Here is a 27522-nt window from a genome sequence, read left to right as displayed (position 1 = left end):
CGACCGATTGCCGCGCGGTCACACTGCCAGCTGTCTGCCACCAACACATACACCTCGGCTGGACGCGCGTGTGTGTGTGTGTGCTGTGCGAAACAGAAACAAGAATCAAGAAAAGCAAGCGAAAAATCACAGAAATCCAAAAACTTCGCCAGCTGCAGTATTAGCCCGCCGGGCGAGGAACCGCAAAAGTGGCCAAAATTCGACGAAAACAGCGCAAGTGTGACAAAGCATTCGTGCCACTGCAGGCGTCGGCGAAACGGGCGAAAACAAAAGAGAATAGTGTTGATAGTAATACGAGCGTATTCAGCAGCAGCGGCAGCAGCAGCAGTAGCCAGAGCAGCGGCGGGCGAACGGAACGGTGGGCGGTGGGTGCGGAAACGGGCCGGGGAACGGCCGAGAACGAAACACCAGCAGCAGCAACAACAACAGCGCCCAAGTCGAATGCCGGTCGCTTCATCGCCGCTGATCTAATCAAAACAGTTAAGAGCAACAAAGAGCGAAGGGGCCAGGCCGAAAACCCCCTAGATGCCAATGCCTCGAAACATCTGCGCTTATCCGACTGCTTGCGTACCGTGCAAAAACTTGCTATTGAACTTGAGAGCGTCGACGTCGGCAGCGACGCCAGCGCCAAAGCCAACGCCAGCAGCGCTGTCATGTCCGAGACGGGCTGCCGGCATTATCAGAGCTACGTGAAGGAGCACAGCTACGATACATTCCGGGTCATCGACGCCTACTTCGCTGCCTGCGTCAACAGAGATGCGCGCGAGAGGAAGGTGAGTGCGAGTGTGCGAATGTGCGAATGCCGTGCGATGGGGAGAGGCGAGAAAGAGAGAAGTGCCGCGGAGGTGAGGCAGTGCGAAAGGGAGAGTGCAATCAGAGATGAGCCCTCATTTGCATAACCGTGAATCGGTCACGGGAAAGGTCGCAGTCACTGTAGCTGAATGATGGATAACGTGATGTTCCCACGGGGCAATGCAGGGATATGCGATGCAATATGTGATACATTTAAAAGCTGTTACGACAGATCCTACTGTTGTAGGGGTAGAGCTGGAAAAAGGCAACAATATATTTTAAAATATTACTATTTAAATAGTTTGCAACTCCAGGAATTAGTCAATGGTATTTTAATAAAATATTTAAAAAAAAGATAGATAATAAAATAAGTCATTAAAAAAAAACATTTTAAATTAAAAAAATACACGCGGGTTGCCAAATAAAAAATTATCCTAATGTTACTTAATTTTCAGAACATTTTTAAAATCCATTAAACTTAACTAAATTTCTTTTCATTACTCATAAATAAAAAATGTTATTTTCACACTGCGTAAAGAATTGATTAAAAAATGTTTTTAAAAGTTAAGCCCCGACTAAAAAATAAAGGGCATGAGAAAAAAAACGACAAATACGAATCAAATCCTTTAATTTTTTTTTTAAATGACCCCAAACTGAATTTTAAGTTGTTTGATTGAGCCATGTATGGGACACTCTTTGGAAAACGGTTAACCCAAAACTGATTTTTGATGACATACTTTTCGTTATATTTATTTTTTGGCCGCAAATCTTTCAACTTTTGATCAAGTGATTAGTTTTTTATGAAAAATTTTAAGGAAAACTTACAAAAAATCGAATTCTTTCTCAAAATATGGCCCTTTAATTAAAAAAACTTTAAATTATCTTTATTGTATTAACTAACCACTCTGGAAAGGAAATTCTTGGACAGCCATATTTGTAAAGGTTATTGGAAAAATCCATTAAAAGAAAACTTCGGTTAAATCATCAAATATCCCACATTTTAAAATAAAAATAATCATTTTCATTTAAACAAAAATATTCAAGATGTTATCTGCAAGGGTATATAAACTCTGGCATGCCTTCTGGTTTTTAAACAATATTTTAGTATTTTAAAGCAGATGATTTTCAGTTTTGAGAAAAAGAATAGAATGGAGTTTGAATCGTCCGAACTACGCATAGTTAACCCCCCATTATCTCCGATAGGCGATCCACTGCAACTGCTTCGAATGCGGCAGCTACGGCATTCAGTTGTACGCGTGCCTGCACTGCATATACTTTGGATGTCGAGGAGCCCACATCACGAGCCACCTGCGATCGAAGAAGCACAACGTGGCTCTGGAGCTGTCCCACGGAACGCTCTACTGCTACGCTTGCAGGGATTTCATCTACGACGCGAGGAGCAGGGAATATGCGCTGATCAATCGCAAGCTGGAGGCCAAGGATCTGCAGAAGAGCATCGGTTGGCTGCCGTGGGTTCCGACGGCCAAGGAAACCAATCTGCTGTTGGCCAACGCAAGGCGGAGATTGGTGAGGCCCAATCAAACGATCGGACTTAGAGGACTGCTTAATCTGGGTGCCACCTGCTTTATGAACTGCATTGTGCAGGTGGGTTAAGTCGAAGAATCTAGCGAATTTATCAAATTAACTTTTATACCCTTCAGGCTCTGGTTCATACTCCCCTGCTAAGCGACTACTTTATGTCAGATCGCCACGACTGTGGCAGCAAGTCCTCCCACAAATGTCTCGTCTGCGAAGTGTCGCGTCTCTTCCAGGTGAAATATTCCTACTTATTTATAAAATATTTTGTTCAATAAGGAGTTTCGTTTTAAGCTGACCAAAAATAAACATTTTGGGGGTTTCAGAGGGTATTGGAAATATAAATTCGTTGTATCAACGCAAGTTAGATAATTTCATAGGTCCCTTAAAGACGAAATATGGCTGAATGTCATTTTGGATTGTAAAAACTAATTAAATTATTATTATTATGAAATAAAATCATATTTAAACCGATATATCATTTTCGTTTAAGAGATACAAAGTTTTTTTTTTGTATTTATGCATTTATTTATTTATACATTTATTAGTGTTGACATAATAATAATAATATCATAAACAAATATTTAAGAGTACAGAAAATCAGCTAAAATAATGATGTAGAGTTAAGCTACTCTTAAAAAACCTTTATTTGTTTTTTTATTATCGAGGTTTCAAAAATGTTTTCCTCTTTTGTAGGAGTTCTATTCGGGCTCCCGTTCACCGCTGTCGTTGCACCGGTTACTGCATTTAATCTGGAACCATGCGAAGCACTTGGCAGGCTACGAGCAGCAGGATGCACATGAGTTCTTTATCGCCACTCTGGATGTGCTGCATCGGCATTGTGTAAAGGCAAAATCGGAGCACGAGAGTAAGAGCAATAGCTCTGGTTCCGGAAGTGGCACCAATTCCAGCAGTTCGAGCAGCTCGCATTGCTATGGCCAGTGTAATTGCATCATCGATCAGATCTTCACTGGAATGCTGCAGAGCGACGTTGTGTGCCAAGCCTGCAACGGAGTGTCAACCACCTATGATCCCTTTTGGGATATTTCTCTGGATTTAGGGGAAACGACAACGCACGGAGGAGTGACTCCCAAAACCCTAATCGACTGCCTGGAGCGGTATACTCGCGCTGAGCATCTCGGATCAGCTGCTAAAATTAAGTGCTCCACCTGCAAATCGTACCAGGAGTCCACTAAACAATTCAGCTTGCGGACTTTGCCCAGCGTAGTATCCTTCCACCTGAAACGCTTCGAGCACTCCGCTTTGATCGATCGCAAGATTTCCTCGTTCATTCAATTTCCGGTGGAATTCGATATGACGCCCTTTATGTCGGAGAAGAAGAACGCCTATGGCGACTTCCGGTTCTCTTTGTACGCCGTGGTCAATCATGTGGGCACGATCGACACCGGACACTATACGGCGTATGTCCGTCACCAGAAGGATACGTGGGTCAAGTGCGATGATCATGTGATAACGATGGCATCGCTCAAGCAGGTGCTGGACAGCGAGGGGTAAGGCTTACCAATATTTCTTTTATTTTACCTTTCATATCTTTTTTCAAACATATACTCAGTATTCATTAATTTCAAATTTAGTTCTCGTTTAAAAAAAATTTTTTATTTTTTTGTTTTCTAATCCAAGGTATTTTAAAAAATAAATAAATTTTACCTTTCATATCTTTTTTCAAACATATATTCAGTATTCATTATTTTCAAATTTAGTTCTCGTTTAAAAAAAATTTTTTATTTTTTTGTTTTCTAATCCAAGGTATTTTAAAAAATAGTTGTTCTACTTGTTTAATATTATATAATTTATATTCGAATCAAAAAATGCATAAGCTTAATAAAGTTCCTATCATTACTACTTATTACATTATTCAAATTTATCCATTTCTTTTAAAACATTTTATTTTCCTACTTCTTTCAGTTATTTATTGTTCTACCATAAAAACGTGCTGGAATACGAATAAAAAAATCAGTTGGGATTCATTAAAGCGACCGTTTTCCCCAGAAGGACACACAAGCGGAATCCCATGCAACACGAATAAACACACAAAAAACAGACAAGGCCGCGGCAGCGTTTACGAATTAAGTAATGTTACCACAAACAAATATAAATCCTATACTGGGTGTTCCCTCGACTGAGGTTATTTAAGCTAACATACTCAAAACATTGAAACAATAGAGAACGAAAAAGAAATTATTGAAAATTGTAATCTATAAACTCAACTTGTGGGGATACCCGTTTGGTTCTAAGTATTTCAAATCCATAATACTAAAAACAAAACAAAAATAATATCAACTAATCACTTGGCTTATACATTTCTAAACATCAAAAATTAAACCAGGGATATGAAAGAAGCTCAAAACAATCATAGTATTGCAGATGATCTATAGTTTTGTTCCTCTTCTTTTTGATTACTAAAGAGAAGTTTTTATTTCTTATTACATTTCGTTTTTGGGTTTGTCTATAATTTTATGACACATGACACTATAGCCAAACATGGCATCAAGGATTATTTATATATTTGGGGTCCTTGAGGAGACTGTAATTGTATGGTTACGAAATATTTATTAGAAACTCCTTAATCCCCAATGTATTTAGCTTATAGTGGGAAATAATCGTTAAAACTTGATCAAAATACGTTTCCTTTTTAAAGTAGTAAAGGTAAAAATAATCTTGGTTAAAAAAAAAGAAAAAAAATTTACTTCGACATCCACTTGGGCTCGTCCGGGAATTGAACCCGGGACCTCTCGCACCCGAAGCGAGAATCATACCTCTAGACCAACGAGCCTCCGGTACGCTGAACGTCCCGAATGTCAGTTTTCAACTTGCGGTGCCTCTCACTCCATGCAGAGTCTGCGCGAAAGAGACAACTGCAGTGTTCGCGCGGTGGAGAAATTCACTATTTTAGCCGAGGCACAAACCTGTTTATTTACTTCTTACATGTTTTTCATAGATTCTCCCGCAAGAATTTTATTTAGTGAGTGCAATTATAATTATTCAATGTACTTCAAAAATTAAAAAATAAAAATGCTGTTTTTATACCCTTGCAGAGGGTATTATGATTTCAGTCAGAAGTTTGCAACGCAGTGAAGGAGACGTTTCCGACCCCATAAAGTATATATATTCTTGATCAGCATCACAAGACGAGTCGATCTAGCCATGTCCGTCTGTCTGTTTCTACGCAAACTAGTCTCTCAGTTTTTGAGCTATCGGGACGAAACTTTCGCAAAAGTCTTCTTTCTATTGCAGGTAGTATATATGTCGGTGCCGACCGGATCGGACAACTATATCTCATAGCTCCCATAGGAAGGATCGGAAAAAAAAAACTTTAAAAAATTCTAGCTTCGGTGTTTTTTGAAATATTACCTTCTACTTTTTGAGATGTTATTTTTTAAATATTTCTGAATTTCGAATTAATTATTTAAAAAATCGGACTACTATATCATATAGCTGCCATAGGAACGATCTTCTACTCTATGACTCTTTTTAAATATTTCCGAATTTCAATATTAATTTGATCAAAATCAGACGACTATATCATATAGCTGCCATAGGAACGATCGGAAAATTAATGAGAAATATTAGAAAATTGAACATTTTTGCGATTTGTTAATTAATAGGAATGATCTGCAAGGGTATATAAGCTTCGGCTGGCCGAAGCTAGCTTCCTTTCTTGTTATATGTAGATTTTTGTAGTAACAGAGAAACGAGATCCGACAAAGAATAAGATTATATAAACACATTTATCAAAATTTGTAAAAGGTCTTAAAAATCCTTACAAAGAAAATCAGAACCATAAAATTAGGATTTATCCAAGAATTTACATATTTTGTTGTGGTCACCTTTAGGTATCGATAGGTTACCCAGCAATCGGTTAGGTCCTGTCAACTTATTTTTAGCAAGCGGCAAGCAGTGCCGGTAGGGTGCATGTCATAACGCTCGGTGTCATAAGGCCAACGCGCGCGATTTTTTAGAAAAAAAATTTTTTGTCTGAAATTTTTTATTGAAATACTTGTAAATGATTTTCAACTATCTGTCTGCAGTACGGGCAGAGCAATAGAGATTTTTTTGAACGCTGCACTATGGGAAAAAAGTCGATTTTTTTGGCATAAACTCTAGTTTTAAAGATAAAAATTTGAAATTTTTTATACATACTACTAAGATTAAGGTGTAATTTCGGTTTTTGTTGCTTTTTGAATCGGACCATTGCTTTCATCCACCCCCCACCCCGCATATTTAGATACTGGCCTTTGTGATTAGATTTATCACTTGACATGGCCTTTTCAATAAATTAAATTTGTAAAACTGCTGTAATCCACTTATATTTTTTTTACATTTTTATTATAAATAATGTACAGTTTAATCAGATTCCTCTTCCTCTAAATATATTTCCAAACAATCACTTTTATTATCGTAATCGGATTCATCTTCGGACGAGCTTTCGGAGGTATCTTTGTCTTTTTCATCCAATATTGGCTCCTCAAAAAGATTGATTACCTCTGCTGGAAGACGCTTTCTTTGGTTTTGACCTTCTGAGATGCAGAGATTAGAAAGTAAAGGATCGGACGAATCCATAGCCCTGTGAAACACATCAGACATATTGTCAATGCGGCTACATTTTCTTGCGTGATGCTTTCTGTCAGCTTTAAATAATTTGTGCCTTGCTTCCGATGCACCTTCTCCCAAAGAGCCAACTGGAACAACTGATCCTTGTATGATTTTATATCCGTGTACTAAAATTTTGTGTACAGTCGGAGACATTGGGTACCAAGGATAGCTCGACGTATATGTGGTGAAAGTTTCAAAACAAAATAATTTGAATTTTTCAGAATTTATAGGATTATTACAATTTATAGCAATCAAAATAATGTAAAGGCGATGAATCAAATTGTGGTCTACTCCTAAAATCGAAGACAATTGTTTTGAATTAGAGAATGCCCTTCTCGCCGTGTTCCCGTCATTACTGTTGCCCATACCATTTTGCCTCGGCTTGTCTACATGAAGTCCCGTATCTTTCCAAAACGAATTTTGAATTTGCTGTTTCCGTGCCGCCAGTTTGTCTTTGTCTACTCCTTTGACATGCCACTTTTTTAGCTCAATCCTGTATGATAATTTAAGTACAAATTCAAAGCAACGTATCCACGCATGAAGGGGGCTTATTCCATATTGGTCCGAATTTGGCTTCATATCAAATGTTTTGGAATAGAAATCAGTAATGTCAAGAATTTGAGTTGGTTTTGCTCCACACATTGGACACGACTGACAAGATTTCGTTCCTGTTAATATATTTAAAACTCACTCGTTTACGCGCGCAACAAAGTCAATCGAACAGCTGACTTTGTTCGTTTATCAACACTATAGTGTTGTTAGTAAAAAATCTTAGATAACGGTTCTTGGCTAATTAGGGTATGTAAATTCAAAAAATATATTTTATTTTTAAAAATAATTTGTAAAATAAGTTGATTTTATGCCAAAAAAATCGACTTTTTTCCCATAGTGCGCTGTTCCAGATTTTTGAAGCACTTAAAGTATATTTTGAAGTGCCTACATGGTAGAAAAACTACGTCCCGCGGCCTATCAATGCAATTAAGACATTTTTGCCATTTGGCTGAACTGCAAAGTATTTTCCACATCTTTATCTTCTGAATCAGAACCGGAACATAACTCCTGAAATTTTTAACTGACTAAAATATGAAAAAGCATGAGAGTTATTATAACAAACGGTACTCTCTTCTCGGTAATCTCATTGATTCGAATGCGCTTTACAACAAAAAGTAATTCTCTTATCGGTATTCCCATTAACTCAAAATGCATTTTAGAATTTTTTTTAGAAGTTGCGGGTGTTATGACACTTTTAAAAGTGTCATAACGTCCGGGGGCACTATGACATTTTTTTAAAGGGCGTTATGACACCCGCGGGTGCTATGACACCGGGCGTTATGACACGTACCCGTGCCGGTAGACCTGTCAATATGATCTTGGACGGATCCGGAACGAGTAAAAGCGGCACCAAGGTAGCTCCTTCGTTCAGCTTCCGAGACACTCAGGTAGCTCCTCTGGAAATCGACATGGCAGACACCGAGGTAGCTCCTCTGGAAATCGACATGGCAGACATCGAGGTAGCTCCTCTGGTGATTGACATGGCAGACGCCAAAGTGGCTCCTCTGATAATCCACAATATACAGGCTGACTCCAAGGTAGCTCCTCTAGAAACCAAGGAGATGAAGGACCCCAAGCCAATGGAGCCATTGAAGAAAAAAAAACTGACGGCTTCGGAAAGAAGAATCAAGAAGCACGAGGCCATATACAAAAGGATTCGGGACAACGAATTGGCTCTAACAAAAAAAGTATGCCGGGATATGTGTCCGATCTGCAGGAAGGTTTTTAACTGCTGTGCAACAGTGACGAAACACATTGAGAAGTGCGAGGCATCCCTTTACACCATGGCCTGCGAGTGCGGATTTTTGTTTAACAGTACATCGGCCCTCCGGTCCCATAGATGTTGGCCAAGCACAGGGGATAAATTGAAGGAGATCCAGAGGAGATTCGAATCAGCAGTAGAAGAACGGTTGGACGACATACCAAACTTACCTTCAAGCTCAACCCACTTCTCCGACTCAGATGTGCCGTAGGGATGTCAAAAATATATCAAAATATAAACATATCGATATTTTTGCAAAAAAAAAATTATATCGTGATATTTTTTCAGCTAAATATGAAAATATCGATAGTTTATTTTTACGATATTTGATATTTGCATATAGTTCCCGTGTGTAAAAAAGAACGCAAAATGTACATGAGCATGCTATGCTCCACACTGACTGGAACAGCGATACGGTGAAATTCTGGTACTTCCTAAAAGACAATTTACCAAATCTTTCGAGTGTGGCTCTAAGGTACCTAATTACTCCGGGTAGCTTAGTGTGGCCAAAGCGGTTAGCGTCGGCTATTAAGTGCGTTGCCTGCGACACACGCAGCCGCATGACCGACCGCCACATAACCGAAAGAGTATTTTTAAAATCCATATGCAAAGACTTATGGAACTAATACAAATAAGAAAGGTAACAAAATTATAATACATTTTGTTTACTTTTTTAGTGCTTTGACTCAAATTTTATGCCAAAAGTCTTGTTTCCTTGTTGTTAGCCGACAAAAGATAAAATTATATAATTACATTTATCATAAGTCACCTAAAGGGTTCTTTAAATTGTTCTTTCGTTAAAATAAGGCTTTCCAAATAATCAGTATACTTAACGATCTACGTATAAAACTAATGTATTTGTTGCACTTACGTAAAATCGTTAGGTTAGGTCTGACAAGAAATGAATGAGCCGAACAATGACGTGAAAAAAGCCCATTACCGGCCTCCTCCGATAAAAATACACTGCTAAAAACATAGAAAGTAAAATTGAATCTGTTGAATTTTTGATCACCTGGGGATGAGCTGTTCGATACAGATTAAATTTTTTAAACAATAAATTATGCCCGTTTACGTTATAGTTTTTCTTGTTAAAACGAAGAGATGACGGTGAAAACATTAAATTTGTGTGTATTTAACCATCTACGGTTTGCCGTCAATCTATTCTGAAATTGAATTGTTTTTCGTATTGAATTGCTTTTATAAGTGCTAGGTGAAACAGCTTGGGCTATAAACTGTACAGAAGCAATCCAACAAATCGTGAAAGTCAAAACTTGTAAACAAATTAATTTACTACCCACTTTCCACAGTTCATCCGCTCGAAACAGTTGGGAATTTCGACAAATGTGAAACTTCTATTTACACAGAGCACATCCACCTTCCGATAAAATCCGTGACAGCCGTTGCTCATCAAAACTTAAGCAAAAAGATAACTAGTAACAACGATTTTAAACTGTGGTAAAATGGATTTTTGGATTAAAAAATTGGCTTATTCCTAGCTGACCTTTTAGAGAATATCATATAGCAGACTCCCACTCTCCCGTCATAAAAAACCTCTGGCTAACTGAAAGGTTTTCTGTCTGAACGTTATAAGAGAATGTACTATTATTTCAGTTAATATTAAACATATTTAAGATTATTAACCTTTTGCAATGTCAAATTATTTGTAGTTTATTGTTAGCGAAAAAGCTTTTGCAAACAGGTTGCGTGTGGGAGCACGGGAGGTTAGGCTCTCAGAAATGTTTTAAACTATTATCTTATTCTATTTAATGTCTTTTTCTACAATTCGATTAGGAGAAAGAAATTTTACGACTGTTCTTCCGAACTGAAAGTGCTTTTCAAGTCAGCTGTTATCGGATGATGGATGTGGATGTGCTCTGTTTCGAGTTTCACAACTCTCAAAAATACCAACTGTTTGCAAAGGATGGACTCAATGGGAAGAGGCTATAAAATTTTCAAGCCAATCGATAGTAATATCGATGGTTTGGGCCAAAATGGCTTACACCTATTATCGATAGTAAATCGGCTACTTTGCAACACTGTTACAGAAAGTATAAACTTTTGAGATCGCGGAATAAAAATGGAGTTCCAGAAGTACAATTTGCCTAACTACAAGTTCGGTGCCGAACGCGTTTCAAAATGTTGCATATGTGAGAGGAAGCGCGAAAATGTGATTGTGTGCAATCGCTGCAACCAATCATTTGTGGGTCGCATCTCGCAACGTTGTCCAAAACATCCCGAAGTAAGTAATAACTGTAAAAACAAACGGTAAATAATACATCATTCATGTCTGCTGCGTAGGTGACCTTTCTTATGGACGCCCGTCATTGCGCTTTCTGCGGTGCTCATTCAAATTACTTGCAAGTGTGCGAGAACAAACAATAGGAAAGGGGATACTCCAAAAATAAAGCTGTTCGTTGACGAATATGGCCAGGTTTACATAAATACATAAGAATTGTGTAATTGTTACAATATGTAAACAAACAACAAGGTATCATTAAAATGTGTATAAAAATACAAATGTAAAATGTCATGGAAGTGTTTTTTTTTAAGTCAATGTTCTTTTATTTTTCATGCTCAAACTGGGACATAGAACTACAAAAAACCATCTCGGTTAAGAAACGAAAATAAACACCAAATGCTAGTTCCCGATTTAAATGATCTTTAACTACCAATAACCTACATACATAATTCGAAAAAAAAATATTAGTATATGAATTTAAATTTTAATTTCGTTGCCACCTGAGACTGAAAATACATACATATACATGAGTATAATAAATGTATCGATATCTATTTGTTTTGGCACTTCTCACGTTTCACAACACTACCCGGCGCCGTTATTCTGGCATTGTCAAGCATTTTTGTCAAGTTGCGGGAAAATTCTCGAATTCCAGAGTTTTCCAGGAAAGCAGGCTTGTATATAGTTGTTTTCCCAACTGTTTGTTTTCGTATTATTGCTTAAGCAAATACGATGTCATTCGGTAACTATTTATGAGTTTTATTTCGAGGTAACGTCTGCTAAAGTGGTACCTATTTCAGCCAATAAGGGAACCGATCCAGTTTCCATAGCCGCTCGCCTCAATGAGCGCTATGCGAACCTCACGGCCCCACGTTTGAAAGATGTCATCATCAAGAGGAAGTCGTTTTCGAAAACATTCGTGCCATCGCACACTGCATTGGAGGACGAACAACAGGAGTACCTCGAGTTCGAGAATGGTCTGCACACCGTTTCGAACTCCGACCAGGAGTTCGGTACCCAGATTCAGGCGGAGGAGCAGCCGAAGCTCAAGTACGATCTACCCAATGATTACAAGAGCACCAAGCTCTGCATTTGCATGCGTCCGCACACCTCGTACGAATGCGATCGATGCCATCATTACATCTACGGTCGCATCTCTGAGATTTGCGAGAAGCACCCCGAAGTAAGTTGAAATTGATCAGATAACTTATATTTTATAGGTGCTTAGGTAATACCCAATGGAATAGCAAACTCAGGATAGGATTTTACATGGGTAACCAGCCGAAAATTAAATACATCCATCACAATTTCTACAGTCTTATCTCGGAGATTAGCTAAAATCATACCCACTCATAAGGGCCTTTCATAATACCCATTATTGTTAATATCACTTAAGAGGAGACTTATAAGTAAACCATGCCTATTTTGTTTGTAAATTAAAATGTCTGGCTTTCCACTTGGATTACAAATTTGTTGTGTACAAAAATGTTTTAAAATGTCTGAGTTATGAAGGGGCATCGCCTAGAAGTCAAGATTGATTTGCAAGTCAACAATAAAACAAAATACTTGGCTTAATGGTTATGTCAAACTTTTTAGGGAGATTTTTGGATAGCTTATTTATCTATTTAGGCCCCCACTAAGAGCTTTGGTATTATCTTAAGGTTAAATAACTTAAAATGTAATCTTTTTGGTTTTCGTTAAGTCTTGATATGTACTTTATAAAAAAAGTGAAATCAAATGAATTAAAGCTAAGAACTTACAGATAATGAGTTAGAATAAGGCGGTAATAGCTTATACAAGGCCTAAAAGGGGATGACCAATTAGGCCACAATTCCTAACCCATTGAAACTCGAATATATGGCAATTCTGACTTTTTATGACCCTTGGCAAAAATTTTATAAAATCGGTATTTAAACATATTCCTAAAAACCTGCTTGTTTCCTTTTTCTTATAAATACTTTTTATTTCCCTTTAAAAATATTAGGAGTTTTTCCTTATGGACTTCCGCTCCTGTCCATATTGCAAGGCCCCAATCGAGATGATTATGAAGTCACCGATCAGCTGGGAGACAATACGCAAAATTGAGGAGGAAGACCTGCCCAATGATGGGGATCTATAATTAAGAGTTTGAGACTCAGCTTCATGTTAACTTTAATTACATTAATAAATGTAGAAGTAAATATTAAATGTATATTCGATGTATGAATAGTTCTTCGAGTGAAGGATTTATCTTGGAAGTTGACTTAATACTTAAGTGTATTATTAGATTTGGCTCTTGGCCCACATGCCAGGACTCTCTTTTTCAGCGCGACATTTATGGAGTGCACACATAAGCTGTCAGGAAGGAACTGCGGCACGGACATGACCACCATAAACCCTTATAGCCTAGTTTGTGCAGATTGGCAATGCGGCAGTGACTCGAAGCAAAGTGCATGGAATAGAAATGTAAGCTCTTACATCTGGTTCCAAAATTATAGTGGTTCTGTAATCTTCATAATCAGTAACTTATATGTCAGTATTGTCAATATGGTATTTGCTGAATTAACGTTTTATTGTAAAGTTATTATTTTTGCCATGAAATCTTGTTCAGTTAACATCCGAAAATGCTCCGTCACTTTTTTATGTGTGCTAGCTGTTTAATGCGCTCCCACAACATGCTGATTCACATCAGGTTAGTGCTTCGCCCCATTCAAATCAGCGGACAAATTCATGTCACCGATAACAATTCAATCACTTAAGAGTTCAGCACATTTCGAAATCGCTTTACAATGCCCCAAGCCAAGTCCCGCTGGACACATTGTGGTGTCATCCTTAGCTCTTCGTCCTGCGATGCTCCGGCTAACTCCTGCTGGTAAGTGGCGACGCTTTAGATTGCATTTGCCTCGACTTATTTTCTATTTTCTTTTTTTCCTTCTCACTTTTCCCGGCTTGGCTCCCTGCGCTGCAGTTTTCTCAACAACTTGGCAAGCCATTCAATGGATTCGCTTGTTCTTGGACCTTCCACTTGCAGTTTTTGTGCATCCACATTCTGGTGCTTCAACAGGCGGTCATGGTAAATCAATACGGCAGTGGATTGCCGGAACTTCTGGCTTAGTCATTGCTGCTATCGACTCGCTTCTCCGCTGTTTTCAATGGGACAATGCCCGCAGTTGGTGGTTTTTATGCCAGGTTAGGACCTTATTTTGATTGTACTTCTAAGACAAGTTGAAATGGTATGGATAGGTAAGACATTATGCGTATTTCCTAGATATGCATAAGATTTAATCAGCCAGTTTAAGCGACACTAAATTATGAATTAAATTATATGAATAGAGGAAAGAATTTGTTGCAATTATGAATTTAATAATTATAAAATAAGACTCAGTCAATTTTTGTATCCCAAACATTGTCGTCTTTAAGCAAACTTGTTAACTAATTTTAGTGTATCGTAATTTTTTTTAGTCGTCGTTTGTTCCAGCGGCTTTCTCACTTCTTTTGTCAACAACTGCAGCCGTTGGTTAACTTGTTAATGCTTGACAACGGATCGCCGTTCCAATGGCTACATAAACAACATCACCGGCACTTCCTTTCTGTCTCTGCAAGGCTATCATCCGGCAGTGTCTTCCCCTTTAACCCGCTTCAAAAACAGCTACGGCTCCGTTGACGGCAACAGCAAGAGGATTTGGTCCGGGTCTCAGTTTCCATTTTTGCCAGTTGTCCTGCCAGTTGCCTCGGTATGCGAGTGTCTTTTGCCTGTGGGCACTTTGGAATAACTTGGACAATTGCTTTCATGCTGATTTCGTTTCGCTTTGGTCCCTCACTAAACCTTGTTGCCTTTAAGCTCATTTAAAGTTCCAGATCAACTTGGCCGTGCATTAGTAGCCCTGTTTAAGGATGCCACTCCAAAAATATTCCAATTAGTGAAACAGTTTTGAAGCTTTTGCTTTTCCTCTCTAGTTTGCACAATTTGTTTTAAGCAGGGATGCGAATCAGAAATATAAATTTGGGGCGAGGGTAACAACAAATATTTTTGCAGTTCCTAAAAAATACTGAATTTACTTTAATTTCTAGGGAAAGACAAACTTTAAATGAACATTAAAAAGCTTGATATTTATAATTTTATTCCACAAAAAAACTGAAAAAAAGTTTTCAGATAATTTTGCATCCCTGTTTTAAAATATTCATGAAAGTCTGTCCGTAGCCCCTTTAAATAACATGGTTGCACCCTTTATCTGACTCCTGGATGCAGCGAAGACAAAGTTGGTTTAAGTACGTCGGCCTGGCTATTGTCCTTCGTGCCCTGCTTGACTGCTGCAGTTGCCCTCTTTCCATTATTGAAGTGTGCACTTCCGCAAAATGGTATTTGGAGCAAGAACATAAGCTCAACCCCTCCTTGGAGGCTCCCCTGCCAATACTAACTGTGAATTTAGTGGCACTTGCAATTTTTATGGCAAACAATGAAAGGGACACCAGACTGAGGGAGCAAAGTGCGCCATGAGCGATGGCTATTTATTTACTCACATGCCTTACTAATGGCGACTTTAATAGAATTTTACATTTGCATATTAGGCGAAACAAGGTTTCTTAAAAACTTGCTGACGCTCATGAATCCATTTTGATATTGCTGTGAAAGAATATTAGTTACTAGGTAATATTTTCATTTTAAAATCTATATACGTTAAACTTACTCCATCTGGAACCCATTACGACAGGACAAACGGAATGCTCTGTTAGTGGATCAGGATCTCCAGCATGATTCAAATTGAACCAGATCAATGCGTTACCCTTTTTGGGTTCCACGGCTATTTTCAGTTTTGTAAAAACAGTAGTTCCACCCAAAGGAACATCAGTTGCCTTAGTGAAAGGAAAGAAAAATATTTCAAAATATATAAAAATATTTAAATTCAGAATTAGTACATTAGTACTTACATAGAGTAAAGCTGTAGCTATTCTATCGCCTCCATAGTCAGCAAAGAAATCTGTCTGAAGAAAATATGAGATATTTAACTTATGAACTTTTAAAGAATTTTAAGAACCACTCACAGGTCTTTTGGCCAGCTCCACGTAGTCCACATGCTTACCAAAATGACCACCCAGACCGTAATTGGTCAGGTACAGATTCATATTCTCTCGCATTTCTAGACCACTCATATCTGCAATCCGTCGATTGATGCTGAGGGTAAATGGGGCCGTAGTGCCCTGAAAGGTAATCATTTTCACTACTCGATCCTGTGGTTTTGGCTTTCCCTTTTTGTCAAATTCAACATATGTCCAACCATCACTCATAGTGGCATTAAATATAGCTATGTCTCTCATTGATTTGAATTCCTTTTCATAGAGAACGTCATGGTAAAGAACTACCAAAGGTTTCAGGCTTAAGAATTCCAATTTAAGTGGTGCTATCCTAACAAACGCTGATGTGTCCATTTGATAGCGACATAGTAGTTCTGGCGAGGATTTCTTCGGCCACTCGCCTCGGCAACCGCGCATTAGTTTAGATGGCTTGGGCTTTAGTCTAGCAGCTTCCTCTTGAAAGATCTTCTCGTCACCTGACAGGTATTCATCAACTAACATTTTCACGTTTTCATAGTTGTCTTCTTTTACGACCTGTTTGGCCAAGTTGTCCCATTCATTTGTCTCTGTCGCAGTGAGTTTCGCTTTATCCGACGCTACGGCTGCAATTAGATTTGAAATCGTGTGGCTATTAATTAAAATCCCTGAACTTAACTTACATTCTTTCAGTAAGGCCTTGGCATATTTTTTGTAGATTCTTTTCCGTTTCAAACCCAAAACTTTTTCGTACAGCATGCCTTCGGAAAAGGTGTGCAATCTTAACGCCATGCGATACCAGTGAGTGGATCCGGAGTATTGAGTTTGGTTGTAGTAGAAATCTCCTAAGGCAACACAGTCCGGAGCAGTCAATTTGGAGCTATGTGAGAACAATAATATTACAGTTTTCCTAATTTAATATTAAATTTTTTATGTGTTGACCCACTTAAATTTTCTTCCCATTAGAAAACCCTTGGTTAAATCATCTGCGTGCTGATCGTAAAATTGTTCAATTCGGGTCATTCCCTTAAGGGCAACTTTTAGGTCATCATCATTTGGTGCTGACTTAAGGTGCACTTCCATTTCTTTGATTTTCCTAGTAGCTATCGCCAGTTTTATATATCTCAGCCATTTGGGCCAATCTTGATTGAGGCGTCTGAGCAACGGATATGCATTCAAAGGGTTGGCCACATACTCTTCCTTCTCTTCCAGAGTGGTTAACGTTTCCCTTTTTAGCGACTCTTGATATCTACAAATATTAAGTAAAATCGTAAACTTTGTGCAGAAAGTTTATTATGTTTTTAATTTAACCTAAGAATGGCCAAATACAATAAATTTAATGTGATCACACAATACTCGCTAATTAAGGAGAAAATAAACTTACCAAATTATAACGACTTACAATTTAATCATATCCAGCTTTGACTGCATTTCTTGAACGTAAACTTCCAAGTTGGCTTTCAAAGATTCTTCTATTTCTAAAAGTTTTACCATGCTCATCACCGAAGTACTGTATATCATTTTTTCTTCCGGGTTTTCCGTTTCTCCACGGCAAAATGTATGGGGAAAAACAACCAATAAAAGGCTGATCTGAAAAGCGAACCACTTCATTCTAGCTTATGTATACGAATGTGATATTTTTCTGTTATATCACTGTAGACGAAAATACACGTAGTGACGAAACGCACTGGGTGTATGTGCGCGGAGATTTCTATGCATGCCGTGGAATTGAAAATTTGCTACAATAGCACAGTGCAACATGAAAAATGTAACCGCAATTCTGATTTCATGGGCGGAAAGAACTCATCGAAATAAGCTAAAACCCATTTGGGTTTCTCTGGCTTAGCTCGCGTTAACCTTTTATAGCGAGTTAAAGTTTTACATACAAAATTTATTTGTAACGGCCATATCTTGTGAACCGATTAAAATTTCACTATCCAGTCTTCAGTGACTATGTAGCTATGAACCCAAGGAACTAAATTGACAAATGACTCTTGCGCACTTAGCACCTTGCGCTAGGTGCGCGTTAAAAAACAAATTTGCCTAATTTTTCGATTTTTAACGCGCTAGGTGTACGTCTTCGCAAGAGTCATTTGTCAATTTAGTTCCTTGGGTTCATAGCTACATAATCACTGAAGACTTGATAGTGAAATTTTAATCGGTTCACAAGATATGGCCGTTACAAATAAATTTTGTATGTAAAACTTTAACTCGCTATAATAGGTAAACGCGAGCTAAGGCAGAGAAACCCAAATGGGTTCTAGCTTATTTCGATGAGTTCTTTCCGCCCATGAAATCAAAATTGCGGTTACATTTTATAACCCTAAAAATGTTGCACAGTGTAGTCTGACCGAACCTTTAAATTCTGATAATAAGACTTTTCGAAAATCGATTTGTTCAGGAGAAATTAAGGTAAAAGTAAGAAAGGAAAATTTGGTTCTTTGCATTGATGTATATACTTCCGTGATACTTCCGTTTATAAATAAAAAAGAGTTTGTTTTTAGAGAATCGTATAATAAATTTTTGTCATAAATGTCGGAACTTTTATATGCTGAATGTGCTGTCGTCACAATTGACGAAATACTCGTTTTGTTTGATTTATTAAACAAAGCGGCAATTTCATGGTATATTGGAAATGGTTTTCTATGATGGCAATTGAAGTAAAAATGGACAATAACTGCATTTTATTGTTCGTGAAGATCTTGAATTAGGACTTGCATGGCATAGTGAACATTTGAGGAAATAAATGGACCCACATCGTGAGAGCTGAAAAATAAAAGTTCGTAGGGTAAATTACATAAATTTACTCTATAACGTACTCCATCTATCTCCATTGATTACAGGACACACCGCGTGTTGACTTCTAACATTAGGCCTTCCATCATCGAACAAATTAAACCAGTACAAACTGCTACCCTTTCGTGGGAAGATCGAAACATTTATTTCTGGAAAAACGGTGGCCCCACCCTGCGAAACATCGCTAGCCTTTAAAATGAGAACTTTTTAAACAATTGCAATCAATCATGTAATAGAGTAAACTCACATAGAAAATAATGCTAGCCAAACGATCGCCCAAAGCAGTAGCATCTGGAGTTTCAAATCCATCGGAGGTGTAATCGAAGTGCGGCTTGAAGTATGTGCCCACTCCATAGTTCGCGACCTGTAACTTTTCCGTTTTTGAGAAATTGAAACCCGTCATATCAATTATGCGCTGATTGATGCGCTCTCGCAGTGAAGATGTATCAGACCACCAGGAATGCCGGGCGACTGTTTCTCTGATTTCTGTTCCGTTTCTCTCTTCTGCATAACCATTCATCATGTTTATCGATTGCCCTTTAAGTTCCTCAATTTCTGAGTCGTACAGAACTTCGTGATACATTGCGATATAGGGATCCAAGTTGATTTCCTCAAATTTCAAAGGAGCCAATCGCAGGAATGGGGTCGTAGTGAATTTGTAGCGACACACAAGGTTTGCTTTTCGGCGATAGAGTCCTCGACATCCGATTTCAAAGTTGGACGGTCGCCTCTTTGTTAGATACAGTTGTTGCTCTTTCACAAGATCGTTCTCGGGGTCATTCAAATTAAAAATTAAATTATCCACATCTTCTTTACTGGTTTCGGCCATAGAGTTCTCAGCCGTAATAAAGGCTTCTTCGGTAGTCTTTGACGGGTCTGATATACTACTAGCTAAATTAAATTATTAGTTGAGTAATGTGAAATGTGTGATAAGCTAATGGAAATGCGTTACCATATACAAACAGAGCCTTGATGTATTGGCGATGAAGGTATTCGGATGGGTTGCCCAAAACCTCGTTCAATAACTCATCGGATTCTTCCAGTTCACGTTTGCAAGCCATTCGATACCATTTGGCAGCTGCTTGATAGTCACGTTGTTTGTACATCATATGACCCATGGCAATTAGGTCGCGATAAGAAAGTCGAATACTACAGAAAAGATTTCCTTTAAAATAATATAACTATAATGGCATTTAACATTACTTGTACTGCATGCCCTGCAGAACTCCTTGAGCCATATCATCGATCCTTAACTCATATATTCTTTCTATACGTTGAATTCCCTGCATTGCCGAATGTAAATCCACATTATCTGGTACCTTTTTAACAAGATCTTCCAAAACACTGAGTTCCTCTATTAATAATTATAATTAAAATGGGACTTGAAATTAATTAATAATTAATAACACTTTTTACCCTTTCCAATTGCTTCTTTAAAATACTCGTACCATTTTGGCAAGTCCTCGTGGGTGCGTCGTAGAAGCGAGAAGGCATATAAAGGATTGGAAACATATTCCACACCGTCTTTGAGGCTCAACTCATAGCCAATAGCAGACAAGTACCTAAAATATGAATTTTTTCACTAACGCTTCAAGCCATAATATTTATTTGATTTACCTTTGAAGCAATTGGATTTTGTCTTCTAGATGAGATGCGTAGTTAATGAGGTTATCCATAAACTCTTGTTCTACTTTCAGGAGCTTTAAAAGGCCCACAGTAGATGAGCTGTATCGTTCATTGCTTTCATTGTAGAGCTTATCCTCGATACCTTCAACAACCATTGGTATTAAGCACAGGAGAACTGTGAGTAAACTAGACCACTGTATCATTTTGACTAAAGAGAATTTCAGTTCAGAGAAACAATTGTAGGTCTCCTTAGAGCTAATTTGATTTTCAAAGGTAGGAATTGGCAGAATTGATTTGATATGTTTTAGTTTTTTTTCCCAGCCATCATTGGCTAAAGTTTACTTTATTGAAATTTCTTTTGTAAAATTTGTATTTAAAACTATTTTAAAATGTTGAAAATATTAGCTTATTTTATATAAAGATATCGTTGCGTTGGTTGCTTTATATATGCACACGATTTGTAACAAAGCATGCAAATAACTGTTAACCGTTTTTTTCCTTACGCTCTACTCCCGAGAACAACCGAAAAATAGCATGCCCCTCGTTCTCTCTCTGCGCAGCACACTTCGTTTCCTTTCGTTTTGGTTTTCGGTTGAGCCTTTTACGTTGAGCTGTTCGTGAGACGCTCTGTTACGAACCTCGTTCAATGAGAGATACGAATGTCGCTCGCACAGGGAGACTTATTAAAAGACCGATTGACTGAAAAAGTCATCGCAAAAAGTCTTTTCACTAATACAACTATACAATGTATTCCCTTTGAAAGTACGTGCGAGTGAAAGGGAGAGCAATATCGCCAAAGCACGTTAACGTTAACACATGCGCAAAAGACTTTTTGAAACGTCGTTCAGGAGCAATCGGTCTGTAAGCGAGCCGAGCAAAAGAAAGCCGAAAAAACTGCTCGTCAGCTGAGTGCGAGCAAAATTTCTGTACGAACAATTCAATCGGTTGCTCTCTGATTGTTTGCTCAAAGTCTCAGAGAAAAACAGTTATTTGGGGACCGCACGAATCGGTCAACAGTTATTTGCGAGCTATGATTTGTAATAACTGAAAATTTAAGAAAAGTACATTAAATAATTTGATTGTACAAATAACCATTTTTTCCAGGTACCCCATTTATTTCCTTGAAGAACTGGACATTCCAACGGCTCCATGCGAGGATCTGGACTTCCATTGTCGAATGTATCATACCAAAACAAACAGCTGCCCTTTTGCGGAAACACAGATACTTGCAATTTTGGAAATACCGTCGCACCTCCTTGCTCCACATTGTCAAGCTGTTTTTGAATATCAGAGGTAAATTGTTTATTAGGGTGCATTCAGGTCTAAATTGGTTCATTGTTAGGATAGATAAGGTACTTACAAAGCATAGTAATGTTCCCGTTCGGTTAGACTTTACAAATAAGCCCCCTTTATTGTAGGATTCTGGTCCGTGATTGGATACTTCTAGGTCATATTTTAGTTGATAACTGTTGCCGGTCATGTCGGCTATGTGTCGAAAAATGGGTTTTTCGGGGTGGTTGATTTTCGCGTTCTGCTTGAGCTTTGCGATCTCATCATTATCGATAACTTTGTGAAATAATACAATGTAGGGATCCAAGTTTATAACCTCCTGTTTTAAGGGTGCTATTCGTAGGAATTCCGAGTTGTTAAAATTGTAGCTGCAAACTAGATTATTCCGGCTGGGAAACCGTCCACGGCATCCCAATTCATATTCCGTTGGGGCTGTCTTATTTGCGTTCATTTCCCACACTATTTCCTCATCAGTTTGGCTAAGCAACTCATTTATAAGATATTTCACCTCTTCTAAAGTGGATTTGTTCAGGGCTTCGTAGGATATTTCCTTAGCTTCTGCCACGGTCAGCAAAGGATTTGACTTGATCATGCCTGAATATCGAATTAGGAGAGCTGAGTTTTAATAATATACCTAGGACTCACTACCTACCAAATATGATCATAGAATTGGCGTACTGCATAAACAATCTATCCTTGGGATCTCCGAGAATATGGCTTATTATCTCTGCATTTTCCTCGGGATCGTGTTTTATGGCCATCCGAAACCACATTGAAGCTCGATGAAAGTCATCCTCTTTCAATTTGTGCTCACCCAACGCAACGCAATCCCTTACGGTAAGCTTAATGCTGCAAGAGAATACTAATAATGTCTAGTTTTTTCAAAAGTCTTAGGTATTAGTTACTCGTGTTCTATATTCCGTACCCGACCTCTTGCTAAATCCGTTGCCTCCAGATCGTAAATCTTTTCCAGCCGATGCATTTCTCGCAAGGAATACTCCATGTCCTTTTTATCCGGGGCCTTAGATACGATTTCTTCTAAGACATACAGTTCCTCTTAATAAAATGATATATTAATTATTTGAGGGCTTTCAATAAAGTTAAAAATTAAAAAATTATTAATATTCTTACCCATTCCCACAATCTGTTGTGAGTAATTGTGCCATTTAGGTAAATCTTGATGTGTCCGTCTCAAAAGACTAAAAGCATTCAATGGATTACCGACATATTTCTCACGATCTTCTAAGCTTTGTTTGACTTCAAAGTCAATGGAGTCGATATATCTGTGGGAAATTTGCCGATCTTTAGAAATGGTATCTCCTTTACCAAAAATGTCTTACGCTTGCAGGTTTTTAACTTTCTCGGCCATTTTGTTTGTGTATGCCTTTATATTCTCCATGAAATTTTGCTCCATTTCCAATAGTTCCAAAAGTCCCGTGATTGAAGAGCTATATATAACGCTGTTGTCATTGTATTTATTATTCTTTTCAGTATCGGCAATACTTTGCCTCCACAAAAGTATAAACATAAGCGAGCACCAACAGCTTTTCATTTTGACTGACTGGAATAATAAACTAAGTTCTAACAAGAAGTAGCGTCTCTAATAAATTTGTTATGCCTGAAAATCGAGCACGTCAGCCAAGAAACACGTCACACTTTAAGAGCTTCTTTCCATCAGCCTTGGACTGCAGGGCTTTACAAATATTTGCGGATTGTAGTGTATCCACTTTGTAATCGCTGAAATTATACAGTTAACTCTGGGGTCCCACAATGTTTTTTCTATAATACTTACTCCATCGGGAACCGACTATGACAGGACAAACCGAATGGAGAGATCGCGGATCTGGTGATGAATCATCGAAGTCATTGAACCAAAATAGTGCGTTGCCTTTTTTGGGCTCTACCACTATATTGATATCTGGAAATACGGTTTGTCCACCCTGCGATACTTCTCCAGCCTGTCAAGAAGATAAAGGAAATTGATCAAAAATATTTTTAGAAATTAAATTTAGCACACTCAAAAAATGAATCGCCTGAATTTAAGTAATGCAAATCCATAGGCGATTTTCTTAAATTTTTTTTTTGAGTGCACTTACGTAAAATATAAAGCTTGCAATTCGATCGCCCAGAGTATTGTTGGCATCATAGTCTCTTAAACGCTCTGTAAAATAGTCGTGATGCGGCTTGAAGTATCCACCCACTCCAAAATTGGCCAGTTGTAAGGCGGGAAACTCCTCCAGTTTAAAGCCCGTCATGTCGGAGATGCGTTGATTGATTCGTGCCCTGAATGGAGATTCCTCCGTTGTCCAACTGATGCGAGCCACAATTTCCTTGGGATCTTCTATCGCTGTCCATCCATTGCTCATTTGCCTAATCGCTCCTTTCATGTCCTCGATATCCTTGTCCGATAGCACTTCGTGGTACAATACAATGTAAGGGTCCCGACTTATTTCTTCCATTTTTAGGGGGGCTAGTTTTAAGAAATGGTTTGTGGTTGAGTTGTAACGACATACAAGATTGGTCCTCTTTCGAAACAATCCTTGACATCCAATATTATGTGCGATTTGATCAGCTTCCAATTTATCAGAGTCAGTAACTTTTTCCTTATCCCATAGTTTCAGTTTTGAGATGATCAATTGTTCTAAATCTTTTGGTTTAGCATCTTTTAATTGGGTAATTACTAATTTATGGATGGTATCGTTACTTAATGATTGATTTGACAAATAAATGCCTGCAAAAGGAATAGTTAACATAACTACATTTTTACGAATAAATTTACTCACTGCGCGTAGCTATGGAAATGGCAAAGTCCTTTAATTTGATGCCCAATAATTCATTAATGACCTCTTCATTCGGATCTGTGTTTGCACTCAAAGCTTCTTGAAACCATAAAAGTGCTCGATGAAAATCTTTGATCTCAAACTTATGGTAAGCCAATGCCAAACAGTCCCCGAATGCAAGTTTATAGCTGATAAAAAAACAGAGTTCCATAAATTTATATATTCTTTAAAAATTGTGCTTTTTTCTTTTCAGACCTACTTGAATTGTGTGCTTTGCAGAAGTCCATTTGCTATATCTTTTGCCTGGAGATCATAGGTTGTCTCAATACGATGCATTGCCTTGAGTGTTTCGTTCATGTCAAAGGAATGAGGGGCTTTACTCAGGATATTTTGCATTGCGTTGTCTTCTACAAGGCCCAAAGGTTGTTGAACATAGTTTTGCCATTTCGGCCAATCCTGATTTAGTCTTCTGATCAATCCAAAGGCATTAAGCGGATTGGAAACGAACTTCTCCCTCTCATTGTGAGTATTATGACTGGGACGCTTTAAATTGTCTAGGTAACTAAGAAAAATGTAAGTATGCAGAATATAGAATTTTATTGCTGTGAAAATACAACTCACTTGTTCATGTTGTCCACTTTCTCCTGCAGGACATTAGCATAGATTGTGAAATTCTGCATAAACTCTTGCTCCATTTGTAAGAGCATTACTAGTCCCTGAACTGAGGAACTGTAATGAAATTCATTGTATAACGAAGTCCAATCTTTCTCATTTTTATCCGATTCCATTGAAAAATTGGGCTGGACTAAGACAAGCAGAAAAACAAGTTTTGAAACATTCAGCATTTTTTAACAGCTTTTAACAGATTGTAATGAGACACTGCACAGGGATACGGAAAACTTTGTTGAAATTTTTTATTTAACGCTTATAATTTCATGCTTTAGACATGGGATTTATATATTGAACTCTTTGTACTCTTTTTTACACGGTCTGAAAAACATTTGAGGTTTTTCGTGCAACCATTTTACGAGAGCTAGAAAATAATTTTGTTTTAATAAATTCACTAATTAAATTTAATTTTAACTTACTCCACTTAGAGCCCACTATAACCGGACATGATAAATGCAAAAGATCCTCGATGGGCTGCATGCTGTGATTCAGATTTCGCCAAACTAATGCGCTGCCCTTTTGTGGCCAAACTGTAATATTTAAACGCGGAAAAGTGATGGCACCTCCTTGGGACACATTGCTTATCTAAAATATTCAAAAACAAATAAAATTTATTTTTTTGAGTGGCTTGATAAGATTTAAAACTGAGAAGAATATTATTCGTATATTAGTTTACCATATTATATTTTATTTATACTTACGAAGAAAACAATACTTGTTAGTCGATCGCCAAGTTCTGTCTAAAAGACGAGTCATATTTTACTCTCAAATTCGATCTTATATTTCTTGCTTACTGTTTGATCCTGAACTTCTAGGTTGTCAATATGATAGTCTCTAAACCCACTGATACCATAATTGCTTATCAGAAAATCTTTATCCTCTTTCACTTCCTCTCCTGTCATGTCTTTAATCCGCCTATTTAGCGGGCTTTCCAGCTCCTCGTGGATCCTAGCAAATTTAATGTTATAGTCATCACCATTTAGGTATCGCGAAGGGCTCTTGAGTGAATGGAGTGAACTATTTTTGACTCTCGAGATTTCTCTGTCGTAAATTACATCATGGTAGATTACTATATAGGGATCTACGCTTAGGATTTCGACTTTGAGTGGGGCAATCCTAAGGAAATCTGAAGTTCCTTTTTCATAGTGACAACTTAAATACTTTCTGGTCTCCCAGAGTCCTTGACAACCATTATGATCAATCCATGGCTCTACAAGAAACTGGCATAGAAAATGCATTTACGGTATATATTTACTTAAAATTATGAGTCTTACCGTGGGATCTGGCACATCTATTTTACCTACTTCATAGACTTCTTTCTGAAGTAACCACAATCTAGCATCTAAATCAGATACGTTCCGAAGTATATTTAAGGCGGCTTTCCGGAAACCTTTTCAAGAATAAATTAAGATAATTGGTAAATTATTGAATTTAATTAAGCTCACATACCTTTAATAACCAAAGTAGAGGTGTAATTTATGTATAAATCAGGCAGCGTAAAGTCAAATACTTCCCTGTAGACTTGGCCATCTCGATTGTCATCGTATTGTCCTACAGCAGTTTCATACCAATTTATAGCATCCCTATCATAGTTATAATCTAAGTTCGCTTTGGCTAATGCCTGACAATTGAGCGTAGTTAAATGGGCGCTGTAAAATAATGATTTAAGGAAAATGAAATTGTAATCCAATTCATTACTTACTTGTATTGTTGTCCCATTAGTAACCCTTTGGCTATGTCAACTGGCTGTAGATTATAAAATCGGTTCAGAAATAAGATTCCATTAATGGCATCGTTTAGATCCTTATCGGTGGGTTGTGCTTCATCTAATCCTTCTTCAATAGCTTGAAGATGGTTTAAGCCTACTTTTTCCGACATAAATAACTCAATGTGGGTCCAATCCTCGTGCATTCGTCGAATAAGGGAAAACGCGTTGAGTGGATGGGCAACGAATTCTTCTGGATTTTTCCTGGAAATGTCTCGTTTTGATTGTACATCTTGTAGAAAGCTAAAAAGATAACCCACTGAAATAAAATACATTCATAGCTAACTCCAGCCACCTCTCTATCGTATCGATTTTGTCTTTTAGTGCTTTTTCGTAGTTCCCTAGTTCGCTTATAAATAAACCTTCCATATCCACAAGACCTTTCATTCCAGCTATAGACATGGCTGGATCGGTATCCATTTCAAAAAGTCCCCCTGGAAGAGCAACTACATTTAAGCAGACTAATAACATTATAAACATGTTTTCTTCTATTGTCAGTTAATAACTAACTAACTTCATTTTCATACATACCCCTTCAAAAAAGCGAATTAAGGGCATAACTTATGTATTTGTC

General features: G+C 37.8%; 8 protein-coding genes and 1 non-coding gene across 9 annotated transcripts; 3 read left to right on the top strand and 6 right to left on the bottom strand.

Moving 5' to 3' along the window:
* Positions 1–59: 59 nt before the first annotated feature.
* On the top strand, positions 60–4699 carry not (ubiquitin carboxyl-terminal hydrolase nonstop). The gene is made up of 5 exons (XM_017137227.3): positions 60–773; positions 1996–2397; positions 2454–2564; positions 3025–3839; positions 4255–4699. Exons 1-5 carry the CDS (start codon positions 654–656, stop codon positions 4295–4297), a joined length of 1491 nt encoding a protein of 496 aa, XP_016992716.2. The 5' UTR covers positions 60–653; the 3' UTR covers positions 4298–4699.
* Positions 4700–5050: 351 nt separating this feature from the next.
* On the bottom strand, positions 5051–5122 carry TRNAP-CGG (transfer RNA proline (anticodon CGG)). The gene has a single exon. It is a non-coding gene; the product is annotated as a tRNA-Pro (tRNA).
* Positions 5123–10783: 5661 nt separating this feature from the next.
* On the top strand, positions 10784–11283 carry LOC108058853 (uncharacterized protein CG13380-like). Its single transcript, XM_017143813.3, has 2 exons — positions 10784–10994; positions 11054–11283. The coding sequence occupies exons 1-2, from the start codon at positions 10833–10835 to the stop codon at positions 11135–11137; spliced, it is 246 nt and encodes an 81-aa protein (XP_016999302.1). The 5' UTR covers positions 10784–10832; the 3' UTR covers positions 11138–11283.
* A 294-nt stretch (positions 11284–11577) lies between these two features.
* On the top strand, positions 11578–13174 carry LOC108058852 (uncharacterized protein CG13380). Its single transcript, XM_070215672.1, has 3 exons — positions 11578–11736; positions 11795–12177; positions 12979–13174. Exons 1-3 carry the CDS (start codon positions 11727–11729, stop codon positions 13111–13113), a joined length of 528 nt encoding a protein of 175 aa, XP_070071773.1. The 5' UTR covers positions 11578–11726; the 3' UTR covers positions 13114–13174.
* Positions 13175–15438: 2264 nt separating this feature from the next.
* LOC108054842 (prolyl 4-hydroxylase subunit alpha-1) lies at positions 15439–17652 on the bottom strand. The gene is made up of 7 exons (XM_017137972.3): positions 17425–17652; positions 16969–17271; positions 16706–16902; positions 16017–16648; positions 15903–15956; positions 15662–15827; positions 15439–15597 (listed from the first exon to the last, which is right to left on the bottom strand). The coding sequence occupies exons 1-7, from the start codon at positions 17631–17633 to the stop codon at positions 15539–15541; spliced, it is 1620 nt and encodes a 539-aa protein (XP_016993461.3). The 5' UTR covers positions 17634–17652; the 3' UTR covers positions 15439–15538.
* An 895-nt stretch (positions 17653–18547) lies between these two features.
* On the bottom strand, positions 18548–20662 carry LOC108054431 (prolyl 4-hydroxylase subunit alpha-1). The gene is made up of 7 exons (XM_017137514.3): positions 20436–20662; positions 20235–20380; positions 20022–20172; positions 19771–19967; positions 19066–19709; positions 18842–19007; positions 18548–18788 (listed from the first exon to the last, which is right to left on the bottom strand). The coding sequence occupies exons 1-7, from the start codon at positions 20645–20647 to the stop codon at positions 18730–18732; spliced, it is 1575 nt and encodes a 524-aa protein (XP_016993003.3). The 5' UTR covers positions 20648–20662; the 3' UTR covers positions 18548–18729.
* Positions 20663–20924: 262 nt separating this feature from the next.
* LOC108054217 (prolyl 4-hydroxylase subunit alpha-1) lies at positions 20925–23286 on the bottom strand. The gene is made up of 7 exons (XM_017137188.3): positions 23075–23286; positions 22866–23017; positions 22640–22790; positions 22387–22583; positions 21805–22328; positions 21553–21718; positions 20925–21488 (listed from the first exon to the last, which is right to left on the bottom strand). Exons 1-7 carry the CDS (start codon positions 23284–23286, stop codon positions 21409–21411), a joined length of 1482 nt encoding a protein of 493 aa, XP_016992677.2. The 3' UTR covers positions 20925–21408.
* LOC108054140 (prolyl 4-hydroxylase subunit alpha-2) lies at positions 23194–25406 on the bottom strand. Its single transcript, XM_017136995.3, has 6 exons — positions 25136–25406; positions 24774–25076; positions 24518–24702; positions 23831–24465; positions 23527–23692; positions 23194–23471 (listed from the first exon to the last, which is right to left on the bottom strand). Exons 1-6 carry the CDS (start codon positions 25357–25359, stop codon positions 23392–23394), a joined length of 1593 nt encoding a protein of 530 aa, XP_016992484.2. The 5' UTR covers positions 25360–25406; the 3' UTR covers positions 23194–23391.
* LOC108054362 (prolyl 4-hydroxylase subunit alpha-1) lies at positions 25407–27440 on the bottom strand. The gene is made up of 8 exons (XM_017137311.3): positions 27244–27440; positions 26886–27191; positions 26633–26832; positions 26458–26573; positions 25978–26403; positions 25885–25923; positions 25603–25768; positions 25407–25547 (listed from the first exon to the last, which is right to left on the bottom strand). Exons 1-8 carry the CDS (start codon positions 27426–27428, stop codon positions 25468–25470), a joined length of 1518 nt encoding a protein of 505 aa, XP_016992800.2. The 5' UTR covers positions 27429–27440; the 3' UTR covers positions 25407–25467.
* Positions 27441–27522: the final 82 nt, after the last annotated feature.

Source organism: Drosophila takahashii, chromosome 3L (genome assembly GCF_030179915.1).
Source record: "Drosophila takahashii strain IR98-3 E-12201 chromosome 3L, DtakHiC1v2, whole genome shotgun sequence".
NCBI lineage: Eukaryota > Metazoa > Arthropoda > Insecta > Diptera > Drosophilidae > Drosophila > Drosophila takahashii.
Note: the sequence above shows the minus strand (reverse complement) of the source record. Positions and strands in the feature narration are given on the sequence as shown.